Genomic DNA, 17,665 nt, shown 5'->3' on the forward strand with positions numbered 1-17,665 from the left:
TAATTTTTTTTACTCTTCCCTTCCAGGGAAGTGCACAGACAATAGGGCCAGGGGCTCAAGCTACAAAAAGGGCACTTTACCCACCAACACCCAGTGTCCATATTTGACAAAAAGGCAGGGGCTCAAGCCCCCCTTCGGCTCTCTATCTGTGCACACCCCTGTCTGGCAGTGCTGAGGGATGATGATAGCGTGTGTAGTCAGTAGGGCTGAGCCCAAACGTTCGTTGGCATTCGAATTCTAAATCAACATTAGAATTTCTTAATTTTTAATAAAACAAATATATATATATTCTTTTTATGTGTCAATTCATTCTGTTTAAACCAATGGGATTTTCTTCACAGTTGCAGATAAAGATTAGGCTACACTAATATTATAGTATTAAAACTGCTGAGTTATATTCATTAAAGAAAGTTAATTTAATAAAAAAAAGACAAATTGTATCAGATTAATGACTTTATTCAAATTGAGGATTTAGTTTGAGGATATTTATTTATAAAAAAAATTAAATAAATAAAATAATATTATTAAATAATAATAATAATCCTAATAATAATTATTATTAAAAAGGAAGGTTCGAACGTCCGTTAAAAAAAACCCTGACGAAGTTCGAAGCCCAAAAACAGGCTTCGGGGACAGCCCTTGCCACCGCCTGGCAGTGCTGAGGGATGATGATAGAGTGTGTAGTGTGTAGTCAGAACCCTGGCTCAGCCAACCAGCTCCGAGAGACTTAGGGAGTTGTCCCACTGGACTGTAGCCAAGCACCAGCCACAGATCATGGGCTAAATCCTGGAGATAAGCCCTTTAAACCAAACCCTGGACTCTCCACAAATCCTCCATTACTGTCCCGGATTAGATTAGAACACATTCAAACCATAATCACAGATTAGCTCTGTGCAGCAGACGCGGTGGTAGTTGGGTTGATTTCGGAGATTACTGACTGCCTTTTTAAAGGGACATTGCAAAACCTTTAATTTAATGTTGGTATGTTTCCTCACCAGACATGAACAGCTTCGATACTGTCAGCATCATTCATTCATACCAATGCAGAAAACTAGCTACAGTACAAGTAATCTTCCATTGATTTCAATGATGAATGCTAACAATGGCATCAAGCCATTTCAATTACCTAAATCAATGATGTACTGTAGGGCGGCTACGTGGCGTAGTGGGCAAGGCGCTCGCCACGAAATGCTGGAGACGCTGGGCTCGTCAGTTCGAGCCCAGCGCTCCACATTTGCTTTCAGTTTAGCTGGTCGTCCGTACTAATACACATTGGCCGTATTAGGGGGTGGGAAACTGATGGGTGGGGATCGGGCGTTGTGGACAGCGACTCCTACAGGTCGGTTGGTGCAACAGTAGAATCAGGAAGTGTCGGGGGCAGCGTGAGCCTCCCACGTGTTACTCCTCGCCACTGAGAGATCGAGCTGCGCAGGTGAAAAGATGCGAATGCTGTTACCTCAAGCACCGGAGGGGACTTGTGCTATGTATGACTTAGTCCACATTGCAGCCGGCTTGTGGGAGGCAAGAAACAGCGTCTGTGACAGGGGAGGGTTGAATTGGATGATACGAAATTGGGATGGGAGAAAATATAGAAAATGGGAGAAAAAGTGGATAAAAAAAAAATCAATGATGTACTGTGTGTGTGTGTGTTTGTGTGTGTGTGTGCGTGCGTGCGTGCGTGCGTGCGCGCGTGTGTGTGTGTGCCATACTTCAGTGTCTATACTGTTCCCCTCAGCTGTCTCCTCCTCCTCATCGGGGGGGCAGGTCATGCTCCTCTCCGTCTCCCATCCTACAGGCATGTGCATCTTGGGGTAGAAGGAAGAAAAAAAACACAGCTGTTATTATTATTAATATTACCGCGGCGCGGCATTCACTGCAAAACAAGCACACTGCATCTATCTATCTATCTATCTATCTATCTATCTATCTATCTATCTATCTATCTATCTATCTATCTATCTATCTATCTATCTATCTATCTATCTATCTATCTATCTATCTATCTATCTATCTATCTATCTATCTATCTATCTATCTATATACTGTGCATCTTGGGGTAGAAGGAAGAAAAAAAAACACAGCTGTTATTATTATTAATATTACCGCGGCGCGGCATTCACTGCAAAACAAGCACACTGCATCTATCTATCTATCTATCTATCTATCTATCTATCTATCTATCTATCTATCTATCTATCTATCTATCTATCTATCTATCTATCTATCTATCTATCTATCTATCTATCTACTGTGCATCTTGGGGTAGAAGGAAGAAAAAAAACACAGCTGTTATTATTATTAATATTACTGCAGCGCGGCATTCACTGCAAAACAAGCACACTGCATCTATCTATCTACTGTGCATCTTGGGGTAGAAGGAAAAAAAAAAAACAGCTGTTATTATTATTAATCATTCACTGCAAAACAAGCACACTGTGTAAACATGTCTCGTGGACAGACTTGGGGGGCATAAGACCAAATAAAACAGCTGCTTGTGGGGAATGTGGGCACTCACAAAAACAACGAGGTGTACAAGTTGTTTAGCGAGAGGATGGCGGTAATGGGAATTATAATCGAACGATGGATCAATGCCACGTCTCTGCTACTATCACGCTTCACGCAGTTTGTGTTGACGCGCATTTCACTTCCTGAAAGGGAGGGATCTTCACTCTCCATTGTGTCCAATAGACGAGCGCCCTTTTTCGACCGCGTGACATTGTTCAGAAAGTTCGGTGCGCCTGACAAATTGCTATGTGAACGCAGGCGAACCAAATGAAGAATGCAACAATGTTGCAACTTCACCACCAGAACCGCACCGAGTCCACCAAAACTATATGTGAAAGCGACCTAAGACTTCAGAGGCCCCTGGGCCAGATTCTTGTGGAGGCCCCCCCACACACACATACACGTGCACGCACGCACAGTGGCGTTTTTATATGTCACTTTAAAAAATATATAGAATATTTAGAAGTGGTGGGCTCTGAGGGCCAAGCTAAAGGGACTTTGATCACCCCTGCCCACTTTGACAACCTAGGATGGCTTAGAGTAGACGACAGAGTACAGCAACTTGCAATGGGCCTGGTCTACAAGATACACTACACGACCAAGGTACCCATGTACATCTCAAAATACTTCCCAAAGATCAGTGAATACCACGATCACAACACCAGAGGGAGCTCCACAAATCATGTTAAACCCAGATTCGGCTCAAACAAGGGACTAAACACGTTTAGCAATTATGCCACATCAATGTGGAACGCCCTACCCAAAGCTGTAAAGGAATGTGAATCACTACCCACTTCAAAAACACTCTCAAAGAACACCTACGGGAGACTGCAATTCGAAACTGGCCCCTGTAAATGTCCTAACACAACCCCCTCCAATGTACAGTAAATGACCAAGTATGGTTTTGTCAATATTCCAATGTACAGTGTCCCCCACCCACCCACCCCTCCCACCCACCGAACCACCTCCAATGTACAGTCCCCCCCACCCCCCCCCCCCCCACCTACCCAACCTCCTCCAATGTACAGTTTCTACGTCAAATGTATATACTCTCTTTTCTGGACTCTTTTCGTATCACAAACAGTACTGTATTTGCAAATCTGGTATGTCATAAATGTATAGATGCAGCACTACTGTCTATCTGTATGTCATGTATGTCATATGATGAATTGAAAATGGGGGACCCTGATGTAAACAAGACAAAAGTCTTTCTCTGGTCTGCATCCCCTTAACAATTATTGAGCTGTACTGTACTGTACTGTACTGTACCAATTCTACAATCTGTTAATAACGTTTTCAATCAATCAATCAAGAAGAGAAAAGAAACACATCATGTTTAGATGGGGGGATGGCGCCATCCTCAGGAAAAAAAAAAACATGCACACACTTTGGAGACAAGAATATAATATTAGAATAGTAAGCTTACTTTTACGTGAATGTCAATTTAAATTATAATTAGGGAAGGGAGGGGGTTGAAATGTGTTTTTGTCCTGTGTTACTGTCTGTGAATGAATGAATTAATGAAAATTGTATTTAACAGATTGCAGAATGGGTACAAATAATACAGTACGGCTCAATACACACAATTGTTAAGGGGATGCAGACCAGAGAAAGACGTTTGTCTTGTTTACATCAGGGTCCCCCATTTTCAATTCATAGTGACATGTATGACATGCACAACATATATGACATCATGACATTTATGGCATAGGGACATACATGACATACAGGTATATAGTACTGTTACATTTGTGACATATATGATATGCAAATACAGTACTGTTACCCATAGATCCTGACAGAGAGTATATACATATGATGGGGAGGGGACTGTACATTAGGAGGGGGTGGGTGGGTGGGAGATAAATATTGTTATGGTTTGACACCGACCCCAAACGCAACGACACAAGAGAGTAGGATTCAGAGTTGCCAAAAACAAGGGCTTGTTTATTAAGACTAAATAAACAGCACAGACTTGGAAGAGTTCAAACAAAGACCGGAATACAAGCAAGGATGAATGTTGCTGCTCTGCAGCTTCTCCCGGGATGGTAGTCAGGGGAAGCAGACGCTGACGTCAGAGCCGCTCTGCAGACTTCTCTCGGCAGAATCTCCGAGGTGGTTGCGGGACCGAGAGAGAGAGAGGGAGCGAGTTAACTCAGAGTGCAGGTGGAACGGAGCAGGTGAACAGGTGAGGTGACTTGTACCCGAAAACAGAGTTATCCAAGTGACTGAATCTTCGGTGTAAATACACACTGTGAGTAACGTTCCAAACACAATCCCAAGGGATAGATATCTTTGGTGCAAAATAAACACTGTGAGCGAAGTCCCAAAATACAAATCCAATGTGATAATATCTTCGGTGTGTAAACACACAGTGGGAGATGTTTAGGCCAAAATATTATCCCAATGAAACAATCCAAAAAAGGCTAAACGCTGGGTGAGTGACTGTCTGATAAAAAGCTGGAAATCTTCAGTGTTATAAAAACACACGAAAAACGGAATTGGATCAAAGACAGTCATAAAAAACTCACCCAGGCGTTGTGCGTAAAGAGCGTTGTAACAGAACGGAGCGAGCGCGTCGCCACGGGAAAAGGGTGTCCAAGAGGAATGCTTCTTGAATATCCTGGAGGCAAAGCACAGGGAAAACAACAGCAGGCAGCAGGAACGGCGAATGCAACTGAAATATCAAAACGATCCAACAAAACTTGAATGGGGAAACGGGGTATAAATAATACGGGAATGCTTAATTGACAAGCAGTGACAGCTGAGGGATGTGATTGATAAGCGTGTGGACGGGGGAGAACCAATCAACGACGTCTCTGGGAAGAAGCGTGTGAATAGGGGAATGAAATGATTAACAGAAAACAAATGGAACCAGAGCGAGTAGGCTTAAAGGAACAGAGCGAGTAAGTGAGCAAAGGACAAAACCTCACAAATATACATACGGTGGGGAGAGAATATATACATTACATACGGTGGGGAGGGGACTGTCTATTAGGTGGGGGTGGGGCTGTATGTATGTATGTAAGTATGTAAGTATGTATGTATGTATGTATGTATGTATGTATGTATGTATGTATGTATGTATGTATGTATGTATGTATGTATGTATGTATAAAAGAAAAAAAATACAATAGAAATATTGACTGACGTTTCTTAGGCGACTCTTTCGAAGTTGGTTAAGGTTAGAGTATGGAATCAGGGGTGGTGTTCTATCGCCGTGCTCTAAGACAAACTCTAACCTTAACCAACTTCGAAAGAGTGCCTAAGCTTAACCGGTGAAAGAAAGAGGCGTCACACGATTGGCGCTACCAGAAACGTCAGTGGCCAATCAGAGCGCAGAACGCGAACGCGGAACTGGAAATCCGTTGGTAAAAGTATTCAGGTGTCGGGGGTTGGGATGTGGAGATGCAAGTTTTGACTTTTTATTGCTGTTTTTACCTCAAACGGAAAACCTCAAACTCTTATGAAGAGGAGAAAAAATACTCTAAATTAGCCACTTGCAGACGGCAGGGTGTGACGTACTGTATATTTTAGTCGATGAAATATATTTGTTGACTAAATATTTTAGTTGATGAAATATGTTTTCATTTCAGTGTCACAGTATGACATTGATCTCCAAAATAAGAAAAAAAATAAAAAGAAATGTGGGGCCTCTAGTGACGAGGGGCCTCCAAAAAAATTCAAAATAAAAGTTACAAAAAAATAAACAAATATGTGGGGCCTCGAGTGACGAGGGGCCTCAAAAAATAAAAAATTAAAGTTAAAAAAATAATAATACTAATTTGGGGCCTCATGTGACGAGGGGCCTCCAAAAGGCCTCTAGTGACGAGGGGCCTTAAATTTTTTTTATTATAATTAAAAAAAAAAAATGTTTGGGGCATCTAGTGACGAGGGGCATCCAAAAATCTTTTTTATTAAAAATTAAAAAGAAATAATGTTTTTTTTTCTTTTTTTTTGAGGCCCCTCATCACTAGAGGCCCACGGGCCGCGGCCCGGACGGCCCGGTCGTTAATCTGGCCCTGCTTCTCCACCTCCCCAGCTCTCTGGACCACCTGGGTTAAACATTTAAACCCATTGTGTTTGTTAGTTATACAGATTGTTAAACACAAGGAGAAAAGTGTATTATAAGTGTAAGTATTTTGGAGCAAAGTGGATTTCTTGGCAACATTTACGACAAAACTGTTTTCTTTGTCCTTAACCTTTTCACTACCACACTACCGAAGGTTAACCCTTTCACTACCACACTACCTTCTGTAGGGTTAACCGTCTGTAGTGTGGTAGCGAAAGGGTTAACCTTCGGTAGCGTGTTAGTGAAAGGGTTAAATGTCTGTAGTGCGGTAGTGAAAGGGCTAACCTTCGGTAATTTACCCTCTTAACCTGCGCCCCCAAAAGTGGCCATTTTAGTTTTAGTTTTTGAGGACTGCATACTTTTCTTGCAAACCAAAACAACATACTTTATACTTATAGCACATGCATGAGCCTGGTCTCTTTTGAAAGATGACATTCTGAAGTTTCTGATTCCAGAAGGAAAATTCACTTTTTGTTTTTGCTAATGAAATAGAGCAGTGGTTCTCAAACTATGGGTCGCGACCCGAATTGGGGTCGCGGGTAGGTGACAGCGCATTGGCAAATAAATAATTTTTTTTTACATTGTTTCTAATAAATATGCATGATCAAGTTCAACAACGTGTGCTTTTATTTTGATATTCCTTAATTCCACGTTGAAATTACACAATGTGGGGTCCCCAAAAAAAATCCTAAATAAAATGGGGTCACGGTATGAAAAAGTTTGAGAACCCCTGAAATAGAGTAACATAGGTCTGAACTTGAGTTGTAGAAAAACTTGTTACTCATGTTTTTCTGTAGTAGTTAGTAGTCCAGAGGTAGTATTTCCCCAGAAGGTGGTATGGCTTAAAAAAAACTCCCACGATCCATAGCCTGAAGCCTTATGTAGTACATGTCCAAATTTCATAAAGATCCATTCAGAAATTAGTGATTAGGAGTGATTTTGGTAAACTGTGTACAAAAGAAAAACTCAGTTTTCTCATAGACTTCAATTCATTCGGCTGTTTTTCTCTTCCTGTTTTCGCTCGTTAGTTTTTCACCTAGATCCCTGATTCATACATCCCCAGGTCGGGTATCATTGGAAAGCCACACTCATTGGCTACAACCCTCCACAATCATTTTCGAGATCGCCAAATGATTGACGGAACTAGAGCCCCAAGAGTCGGGAGTGGTATTTTGCGCAATACCATGTACTTTGCACAAGCCTCGAGAACCGCTGAACGGATTTTGTCACCTGAAAGGGCTATCGACAGGGAACAAATGGGGCTTCAATTCGATATATAAATTGTATTACAAAATATGCACACTGAGCCACTAGTGGTCGCCAAAGTGCCGGTGGGCAAATCGTCACATGTGGGCCCTTGCATGTTAAGAGGACGTCTGTAGTGTGGTAGTGAAAGGGTTAACCCTTTATAGTGTGGTAGTGAAAGGGTTCAAATGTTCTTTTTAACCCCTAAGAACATTTTAACCCTTTCACTACCACACTAGAAAAGGTTAACCCTTTCACTACCACACTACAGACGTTTAACCCTTCGACAACCCTCATCCTCGGTGCAGGCAACTCTAGTCCATATGTAAAGAAACGCAAAGTATTAAGAGCGATGCACTGCTCTGTTGTAAATGTTATTGTATCTTATTATTTTATTGAACTATTTTATCGCACTACAGTACTGCATCATTTTACCGTCTTTTCTATTTTACTAACTATTTTATTGCTCTTTTTTACTCTGTCTATTCTATTTGATTATTTGTTTTTATTTTGTTTTGTTTTATTATTTTAAACTGAATCAAAGCGTAAACAGAGAGGCCTATTGGGATGTTAGATCCTAATGTGAAAAACTGTCTTAGCTTGCTGCTACTTTATTTAAAACATTTTTGATCCACTTTTTCTCCGCCTGTTTTTCGGTGTTTTTCTCCCATCCCAATTTAGTCGTTATGCCAATTCCCCCCTCCCCTTCCTGGTCATTGCTCGCATGTGCCCCCCACTGGTCGGTCTAGAGAGCCCTGAAGTCTATCAGATGCTTCCTCCGAGACATTTACATTTAGTCATTTAGCTGATGCTTTTATCCAAAGCGACTTACAAGTTCTGTACGACAAGTCATCAAGAAGGGCACAACTCTATCAGCTGAGTAACAATGTTCATCAAAGTGTTAAGTGCTACAGTGTAGGTTAGTTTATTAGGAGACAGCCAGCAACCTCTTTTCACCTGGCAGCGCGGACTCTCATTGGTGAGGTGTAACGTGTGGGAGGTCACACTACCCTCACCATCTCCCTCCCTTGCTGTGCAGGCGCCCTGACCGACCTGTAGGAGTCGCTGTTTACAACGACAAGAATACCACCCACCGGCTTCCCTTCCGCTGACTCTGCCAATTGAGCCAGTATGACGGCCGGCCAAGCCAGAGGCAACGCTGACAGCCGGATTCAATACCAGTGTCTCTCGCGTTGGTGACGAGCTGTGCCACCCAGCCGCCCTTGCTACTACCTTTTTTAAAATATTTTTTAATGCTCGCTTAATTAATATGTCTGTAACCAATGATGTTTTATATGTCTGCACTTTATGCTCACCGTATGCCTGTATTTTTCACCGCTGTGAAGCACTTTGAACTGTAATTTCTGTATAAAAAGTGCTATACAAATAAAGTTTATTATTATTATATGAACCCGTAAGTGGTATCATTAGCTTATGTTCACAGTAAAGTAACACCAACCTGCGCTCGATGTGGTGGGCCATCTCCTGCCTGGTCGGGGGACAGGTGTCGGGGCCCCTCAGTGGCAGGACTCCCCCAGGCCTCGGCCTGGTCCGGGGACAGGTGTTGGGGCCCCTCAGTGGCAGGACTCCCCCAGGCCTCGGCCTGGTCCGGGGACAGGTGTCGGGGCCCCTCAGTGGCAGGACTCCCCCAGGCCTCGGCCTGGTCCGGGGACAGGTGTCGGGGCCCCTCAGTGGCAGGACTCCCCCAGGCCTCGGCCTGGTCCGGGGACAGGTGTCGGGGCCCCTCAGTGGCAGGACTCCCCCAGGCCTCGGCCTGGTCCGGGGACAGGTGTTGGGGCCCCTCAGTGGCAGGACTCCCCCAGGCCTCGGCCTGGTCCGGGGACAGGTGTCGGGGCCCCTCAGTGGCAGGACTCCCCCAGGCCTCGGCCTGGTCCGGGGACAGGTGTCGGGGCCCCTCAGTGGCAGGACTCCCCCAGGCCTCGGCCTGGTCCGGGGACAGGTGTCGGGGCCCCTCAGTGGCAGGACTCCCCCAGGCCTCGGCCTGGTCCGGGGACAGGTGTCGGGGCCCCTCAGTGGCAGGACTCCCCCAGGCCTCGGCCTGGTCCTCTGAGGCCTGACTCCTGATCTGCTCCAGCCGACAGAGAGCCGCCTCCAGCTCCGCGGGCTCCGCCTCTTGTGGACGGCTCTGGAGACACACACACACACACACACACACACACACACACACACACACACACACACACACACACACACACACACACACACACACACACACACACACACACACACACACACACACACACACACACACACACACACACACACACACACACACACACACACACACACACACACACACACACATACATACATGCTAGCTTATACAGTACATGCAAAACACACACAGAAATTAAAGGCATACTAAGTAGTTTCAGTAGTTTCAGCCACTAGATGTCAGTAGAGCACCACCAAAACAATGTTGCGTTTACATAGAATAACGTTAGGTTATGACTATAACCAAGTTCTGTTAGTTAGGGGCGATGCTTGGCTTCGCCTTCTGCACTATCTCGCGTACGTGCACGCGTACTGAATAAACCACAAATGTACCTCTAATACCAGTATTAGTCTGACCACACCCCTCATCAGCTTACCTTCATAAGCAGGTGTGTGGTCACCTGCTCTCCTCCTTCCCAAGCTTTCACCACAAGGTGAGGTCAAGGGCTGCAGCGGCCGTCCGAAGCCAAGCATCGCCCCTAACTAACAGAACTTGGTTATAGTCATAACCTAACGTTCTGTATCGTTAGTGGCTTAGCTTGGCTTCGCCTTCTGCACAAGGGAGGCCAAGCGGAGCCACTTGGCTGACAAATACACCCCGCTGACAGCCCCCCAAAACCATCAGAACAGGGAGGGCCGAGCCCCCCCGACCCCCCCTAATGGAGGGTATCCCCCCTATTAGAGGCTTCACGGGAAGGCGACGGACCCGACCGTGCGAAGAGCTCTCAAGCAACTTAACGCACAGGGTGAGCAGACCGTGGCTTGACCCACGACTACACACACGCACAACCCGCATGCCACCCGGGAACGAACGGAGGAACAACCTCGTTACTGCCCCCAGAATCACGGGGTCAAGGGCAAACCCAACCCCGTGGCAAGGCCGTAGCAGCGGAGCACGAAGGAAGACCCAGACCCACCAAAAGGACTGGACTCCCTGGAATGGGGGCCCGGAGAAGTCCATGATGCCAGCATCAAGACCCCACCAGGTGGGCACGTAGTGCCCCGCCCCCCACATCGCCAGCGTATTCGGACAAAGGCCCCTCAGTTACTGCACCTGGTATTCCCAGGCGGAACCAACCAGGCCAGTAAGCCGAGCGGGCCCCGTCCCCCCAATAGTACACCGCCTGGCACACTGACCCTGCAGAATAGGCAGTCAGCATGGCCGTAAGCACACAAAAAAGGTTAACCAACGGAAGCAGGCAGCGCACCGGGGAAAAACCAGGCAACAGGCTGTTAACCCTAGCCTGGAGACTGCGGACGAGACAGGCGCCAGAGGGGACAGCTGAACACAGCCGCCCCGGCGGAAGGAGCGTAAGCTGGCGGTGTTGCATGACCAAGCCTCCATTTAACAACCCCCACCCAGAGGGGTCGAGGCAGAGAAGGCTGACACGATTGGCAGACGTCATGAACGTGCAGGGGCACCCTCAACCGGTGAACCCGGGAGTTGACACTGCTCCAACACACCAGGGAATCAACCACCTCGGTGTTACCCAATGCGGTGGTTGTTCCTATAACCCCTCAAGAAAAAACTCCAAAACACACCTGCGGGTATACACCGGCTATACCGCAGTACAAGTGTTTCAGTTTCCAAAAAGGGTTAACCCAGGCCTACGGGTCGCAAACATCACTTCGGACCGGGCCTGGCGGTACGGGAAGCACAGGGTCACCAGAGGAGGTCAAAAAACCACCCCCACAGGCCCCTCTTCGCCATGCGTGAGAGAGGAGCGAAAAACAATGGAGAACCAGCCCCTAAGCACACCGTTCCTGGTATTCCCCGGCGGTCTCCCAACCAAGTACTAACCAGGACCAACCTGTGTAGCGGCCGAGATCCGACGAGATCGAGCGCGTACAGAATGGCATGGCTGTAAGCCATGACGACAGTGCTGAGTAAAAACATACCCAACCAGGGTCTCCATAGCGCTTAACCCTGTGACACCCAGACCGACCTGGCATTTTTCCCCCTGAAAAAAGCCCAAGTCCCTCAGGGTACCAGAACAGCAGATCTGCATCCCCGGCGGACAACGGGTTCAACTGATCTGGACCAGCGTGACCAGAACCAGTCCCGTGCCCTAACCACGCCGACATGCCCCAGGAAAAGGGCAGATATGCGTGTTGATCTTAACATGAAAAGAAGGCGCCACCCAGACGTCGGGACGAACCGCGCCTGGTGGCCCACCCCAAGGGCGTGAGACCCCACTACATATGTTCAGATCCATCCCGTCATCATCCCCCAGACATGAACGAGGATCCGTCGACAACCCACCCAGGTCATGGGATGTGGTCGCCGGAAGAGGAAAAACCCCCATCTCAGTTGCTTTATAAAAACGCTGTTTCAACCACAAGCAACTAAGGCGTGCCAGTCAATCGCCTGTTTACAGCGAGCTAGCACTATACGTGCGTCGGGACACACCCCCATCAATGAACAGGCTATTTAGACCTGCCATTGAATCCCCAAGGCGCCCAGGGGAACGACAAGAGGGGTGTGACACTCCCTAACTCCAACACTTCTGGAATAGAAAGAAGGAAGCATCAACAGTATGTATCCCAGTCTACACAGCCGGGGTAAAAAATGTTCACATTTTTACATCCCACCACCCTCCCATAGGAAAGAGACGGGGATCCCCAGAGAGACTTCCCACGCGAGCTGTACAGATTGAAAAGAATATATTGCACCTTGAGCCATGTAAAAAACTGGTTTTAGGGCCTCCGGGGAAGAGGCACCGAACCCATACACACTCAATAAACGAATTGAATCGAATATACATACAATAGAAAAGGACCCTTCTAGAGGGTCCACTCACTTTGACAATCTGAGGAGGAAGGCTCTGTACTCTGATGGAGGCTTCCTCACATGGATCACATGGAAGAAGGAGTCCGAACTCACAGAAGGCCTGAGTAGGCGCTTGGTGAGGAGGAGCCCTGACCACCCCCCCTGAAAACAGATCCATCACATGGACCTGAACAGCACACGGAAGTCCTACCAACAGAGACGCGCACGGTGACGTACTCTATGGCGGGGGAATTCCTGCGGTGCACACGCCCAATATACCAGGCCGTGGGACCAGGAACTCCCTCCCCCCCCCCCCCCCCCCCCCCCCGTAACGTGCCGAACCGCCACGTGACGGGAACCTTGAAGGACAGGGGGTGTACCCCTGACCGACAGACAATGGGGAGAGGAAAGGTTACCAGTTCACCCCTTTACGACCCCACACCCATGATACGACGTAACGACAAAAAGAGAATATGACACAGTCATAGTCAGCTCTATGAAGCGTTTCACAGCTCCACACAGCGCACGAGCTAACCTGCTATCTGATTTTTACTAAGGAAAAACACAGAATAGAGAGGGCTCTAAGAACCCCGGTCCAACATACACATGTGCTTCTGTGGCCAGTACAACCCAGTTGTAGGTCACATGACACACACAACCCATCATCATCACAATGAGAGAATACATCATTCTTGATTAGTATCGACCACAGGCCTTGCTAAACACACATGACAGCAACCAAACCAATTTCCCTTTAGGAAATAAGTTTCTCCAGCAGATTTAGCACAACCTCAGCAATCAAGCTGAGAGTTACATCGTATCCCTACCACACAAAAGACACAATTAATGCACAACATGTCTGATAGGAGGTGATAAAGTCCCCAGGGAACCGGGGGGGGAAAAACACAATCCTCCTATTTTACCCTCAATACGGCCAGTTAAAACAGGAAAACCTGTTAATGTGTGAACTCACTGTCCATTGTCATTACAGTCTGAGAAAGAACATTCTTTTACTCACTCGTCACCAAGCATAGCTTCATAGGTTAGTTGCCTTAGTAGTGAGTACACGGTACACATAAACACCATGATGTTTCTCACACAACAACCAGATCAATACATCACGACCTGCACGGAGAAGCTACTGCCAGTGACAAAAACAGCTCACACACAACCCGCAACGTATCTCAAATGCATTGCAACAACACACGTTTTGGGAAAAAACACCGTCATTCACAATACATTTAGCAAGGTAAAACCAGAAGACGTGTTATGAGGGTCTGGCCAACCCCGTACCTGCCCGGAACGCAGATCAGCGAAGTGCAGTCACAAGCGTCCCGTGTTGTTCGATCCGGGCAGCGTCGCCGCTCCACCAGTCGCTACAGTCCTCTTTGTTGACGCAATCCCCGTCTAGGCTCGGGCAGGGTTGACGAACATCCCCTGTCAAGGATGACGTCGTGGTCAAGAGTGTAAAACATGTTAAAAATCAAAGCACGTTCAACAGAATAGCATCAAGCTAACGGCTGCTCCAGCCGTTCGGGTGCTATCGCTTCCGCTCGCGAGACGCCGATCTACGACGCACGCGATCAGGAGCGAGCTCCCGGCGGCGCGCGAGAAGCCAAGCTCCCCGCGCCAGGCCACCGACCGGCTAACCGTAAGCTATGAACATGTAAACAATGACATAACACTCACCCAGACAGGCCGCCGTTCTGAACCCTCCTCACTTTTTAAGAGAAAAGAGAAAACAAGACGTCAACACCGCTTCACAACGGTGACAATAACACGTCCGGCGGAATCAGCACAGTACCAACTGGCCTGTATAGCTGACTTTGAACATGAATCTGCCGCTATCGCACATTACATGCACATATCCCCTCGTGAAGGAATACTCTCATTTGGATATGAAAGATGGGGTCTTAACACGGTGACAGAGAGAATCCACTCGTCCAGAACACACAGGGATCACCAGTGTCAATGGTCGCGGCCCACTAGTTAAAACTATAATGGTCGCCAGACCAAGGCCTTCTGTCGCCTAGACGGCTAAACAAAGGACCCTAGCCTGGGGCCGGTTTCCATAAACTTTGTCTAGTAGCCCCCATAGCACTAACAGACAAGTGGAGCCCGCCAGCAAACACTACTCACCCAACCTGGAACGCACCGCTCCTCACAACAGCGGCATGTCCGACAGTTCAGCTGTGGCCTGACAGGTTTCACCCCAACAAACACAGCAAGGAACTGCAGTTGAGAAGCATGCAGCGGCGTGCTCCCAATACGAAAACCGGTGGAGGGTTTGTAGAATGATCATCATCTTCTAGACACTCCAGTACGAAGACAATATCGCCGTATTTTCTCGAAAATAGTGAGAGAGAAAATAAAGATATGATGTCAACGTATCCTTGTTTCCCAAGCTGTTCCTAATCCAATTTCTTCCATCATGGTGTCAAGTGTGGGGATCTACCGAGGCACCTCTTCCTTGTGGTGAAAGCGAGAAGGAGGAGAGCAGGTGACCACACACCTGCTTATGAAGGTAAGCTGATGAGGGGTGTGGTCAGACTAATACTGGTATTAGAGGTACATTTGTGGTTTATTCAGTACGCGTGCACGTACGCGAGATAGTGCAGAAGGCGAAGCCAAGCTAAGCCACTAACGATACAGAACTGAAACGTATCAAACTGTCAAACTAGGCATTGTAGATCCAGCAATATCATATCAAACTTACCACAAAAAAAAACATATTTTAGATAACATTTTCTTTAGGTAGAAAAAGAGCAAGCAAACCGTTTTCTTTTTGAAAGTGGGAGCAGAGAACCACAGACTCCCCACTAGCAGTGTGTGTTCATCCAATCAGGTGCGTTACACGTGGGGAAATGGCAAGTAGGGAGGGGAAACATGCACACAACGTGCACTTAAGATGCACTCACTGCCCAAAGGTTTACGCCCAGAAACGTCCCGAAGCATGGCAACATAACGATGGCTGAAACGCAAAACCTCCTATCTGAACATTTAACTTTTTTGAGAAAACACAAAAAACATGTTGTTTTCTTGCAGAATACTATTTCTTTAAGGATACCCAATACAATACAACTGCTTTTTGGCTTTTGGCAAATATCTTGCTGACAGACTGAATAAGTGTAGATAGGAGGTTTCTCATCATCCAAAGTGAAAAATCATAAATCCGACATTTTGCAGATAGGAGGTCTTGCGCTTCAGCCATCGATAAGACAATCCAGGGAGGGGTCTCATATAAACACAGTGGGGTGGGCCATAAGTGATGATTGAGAGTGATGATTGTTTGTACATTGTTTTTTTAGGATAATTATCATTATGCCTTTAAGGGTCGCATTTGGGGACAAGTTATCATTGTGTGTGTGTGTGTGTGTGTGTGTGTGTGTGTGTGTGTGTGTGTGTGTGTGTGTGTGTGTGCGTGCGTGTGCGTGTGTGCCTGTTACCTGTACTCCAACAAAGGGGTTGTCTTTGTTGAAGGAAGGCGATCTGGAGGGTGTCTTCTTCTCTCTCAGGGAGGCCTGCTGGTTTCTCCTCATCCGCTCCAGCTGCTCCTCTACACTCATCCTGGCTCTGCCCGTCTCCCTCTCCCCGAAGCCCGTCTGGTCCGCCGCACTGCGAGGCCGATCCTGCAGAGGGCAGAGGAGAGCGCTTTAATGAAGTCACAACAGCGGCAAAAAAAAGAATGAGTATGAGACCCATACAATAATAGAGCGTTTGTCATACATACAGTCAAATTCAGCGATTAGCTGCAACAAACGCACACTAAAACCACGGAGAAATGTCAAAACCACATGTCAAACAAACACGAATGAAACATGGCATTGCTTTCGCGCTGTCTGGACTGACCACAAGAAGCATGAAACTGGTTTGAGCTGGAAAACACGCTCAAAAAGTTAGAATACAAACTGCCACACTAGGTTTTCAACATTCCACCATTCATTTCTATGGGGCAAAATATTGAATGAAATAGAATCATTGCCACACCGTGCACCGGAACTCACCACAAAGTAATAGCGCACCGTTCCCGACGAAGCCGTTCCATTTGAGGTATTAGCCGTGACCATGGGGCGAACACTCTGGCAGGGGTAACACTTTTTTGTAATCTTTGGGATGGACGGACAGACGGACAGACAGACCAACAGACCGACACGGACTTATACTAGCTGCTAGTATCAGGGAAATCGATCTGAAATGTTCTTTTGTGGGACAAACTTGCCCCTAAACAATAGTATAAGCTGAAAGTGTAATGCTAAATTCATACAATATGTGTGCTCACTTCAATGACTTGCTCATGTCAACTGGTCCTGCTTTTCTTTTTGTTCATAGGGTGAATTTAAAATGCTAATACTAAATAAAACATTTGGAGTTTGTAATTAGTCTTAAAGAAAAGGTGTACGTCTTGGTGGGATAGATCCCTCTGAGTTCATTCTGTAGTTCTCCTTTATCCAGCACTAATCCCTGAACCGCTGCAGTGGGTTAGTTAGTGAATGAGTCACACTCTCACTCCTCTCCCTCAAACAACTGCTGTTGCGGTGTCTTCAGTGCTGGGATCAGACTACACAAATTCAGACAGATTTTTTGAACGTCGGGAATGACGAACGGAAATAATACAAGTAAGTAACACTTCATGGTGTTAATGTTGGCTGTACTGAAATCAGTGTGTCTCTCTCCAACCCTCCTCTGTTCCTGTGCTGAATCTGTCCTCTCCTCTCCCCTCCCCTCATTTCCCCTCCCCTCCCCTCCCTCCCCTCCCTCTCCTCTCCTCTCCTCTCCTCTCCTCTCCTCTCCTCTCCTCTCCCTCCCTCCCCTCCCCTCCCCTCCCCTCCCCTCCCTCC

At 46.8% G+C, this 17,665-nt stretch overlaps 1 protein-coding gene across 1 annotated transcript in view; it reads right to left on the bottom strand.

Moving 5' to 3' along the window:
- Positions 1-16,894, bottom strand: part of LOC311242079 (uncharacterized protein) — a gene marked incomplete at its 5' end in the record, with an annotated part of 25,880 nt that extends 8,986 nt beyond the window's left edge. Inside the window, 4 exons of the mRNA XM_084331030.1 lie at positions 1,710-1,805; positions 9,282-9,968; positions 16,274-16,456; positions 16,832-16,894. Coding sequence (XP_084187156.1) covers positions 1,710-1,805; positions 9,282-9,968; positions 16,274-16,456; positions 16,832-16,894 — 1,029 coding nt within the window. The remainder of the gene's footprint in view (positions 1-1,709; positions 1,806-9,281; positions 9,969-16,273; positions 16,457-16,831) is intronic.
- Positions 16,895-17,665: the final 771 nt, after the last annotated feature.

The sequence above is a fragment of the Notolepis coatsorum genome (genome assembly GCF_963971535.1).
Source record: "Notolepis coatsorum genome assembly, chromosome: 15".
NCBI lineage: Eukaryota > Metazoa > Chordata > Actinopteri > Aulopiformes > Paralepididae > Notolepis > Notolepis coatsorum.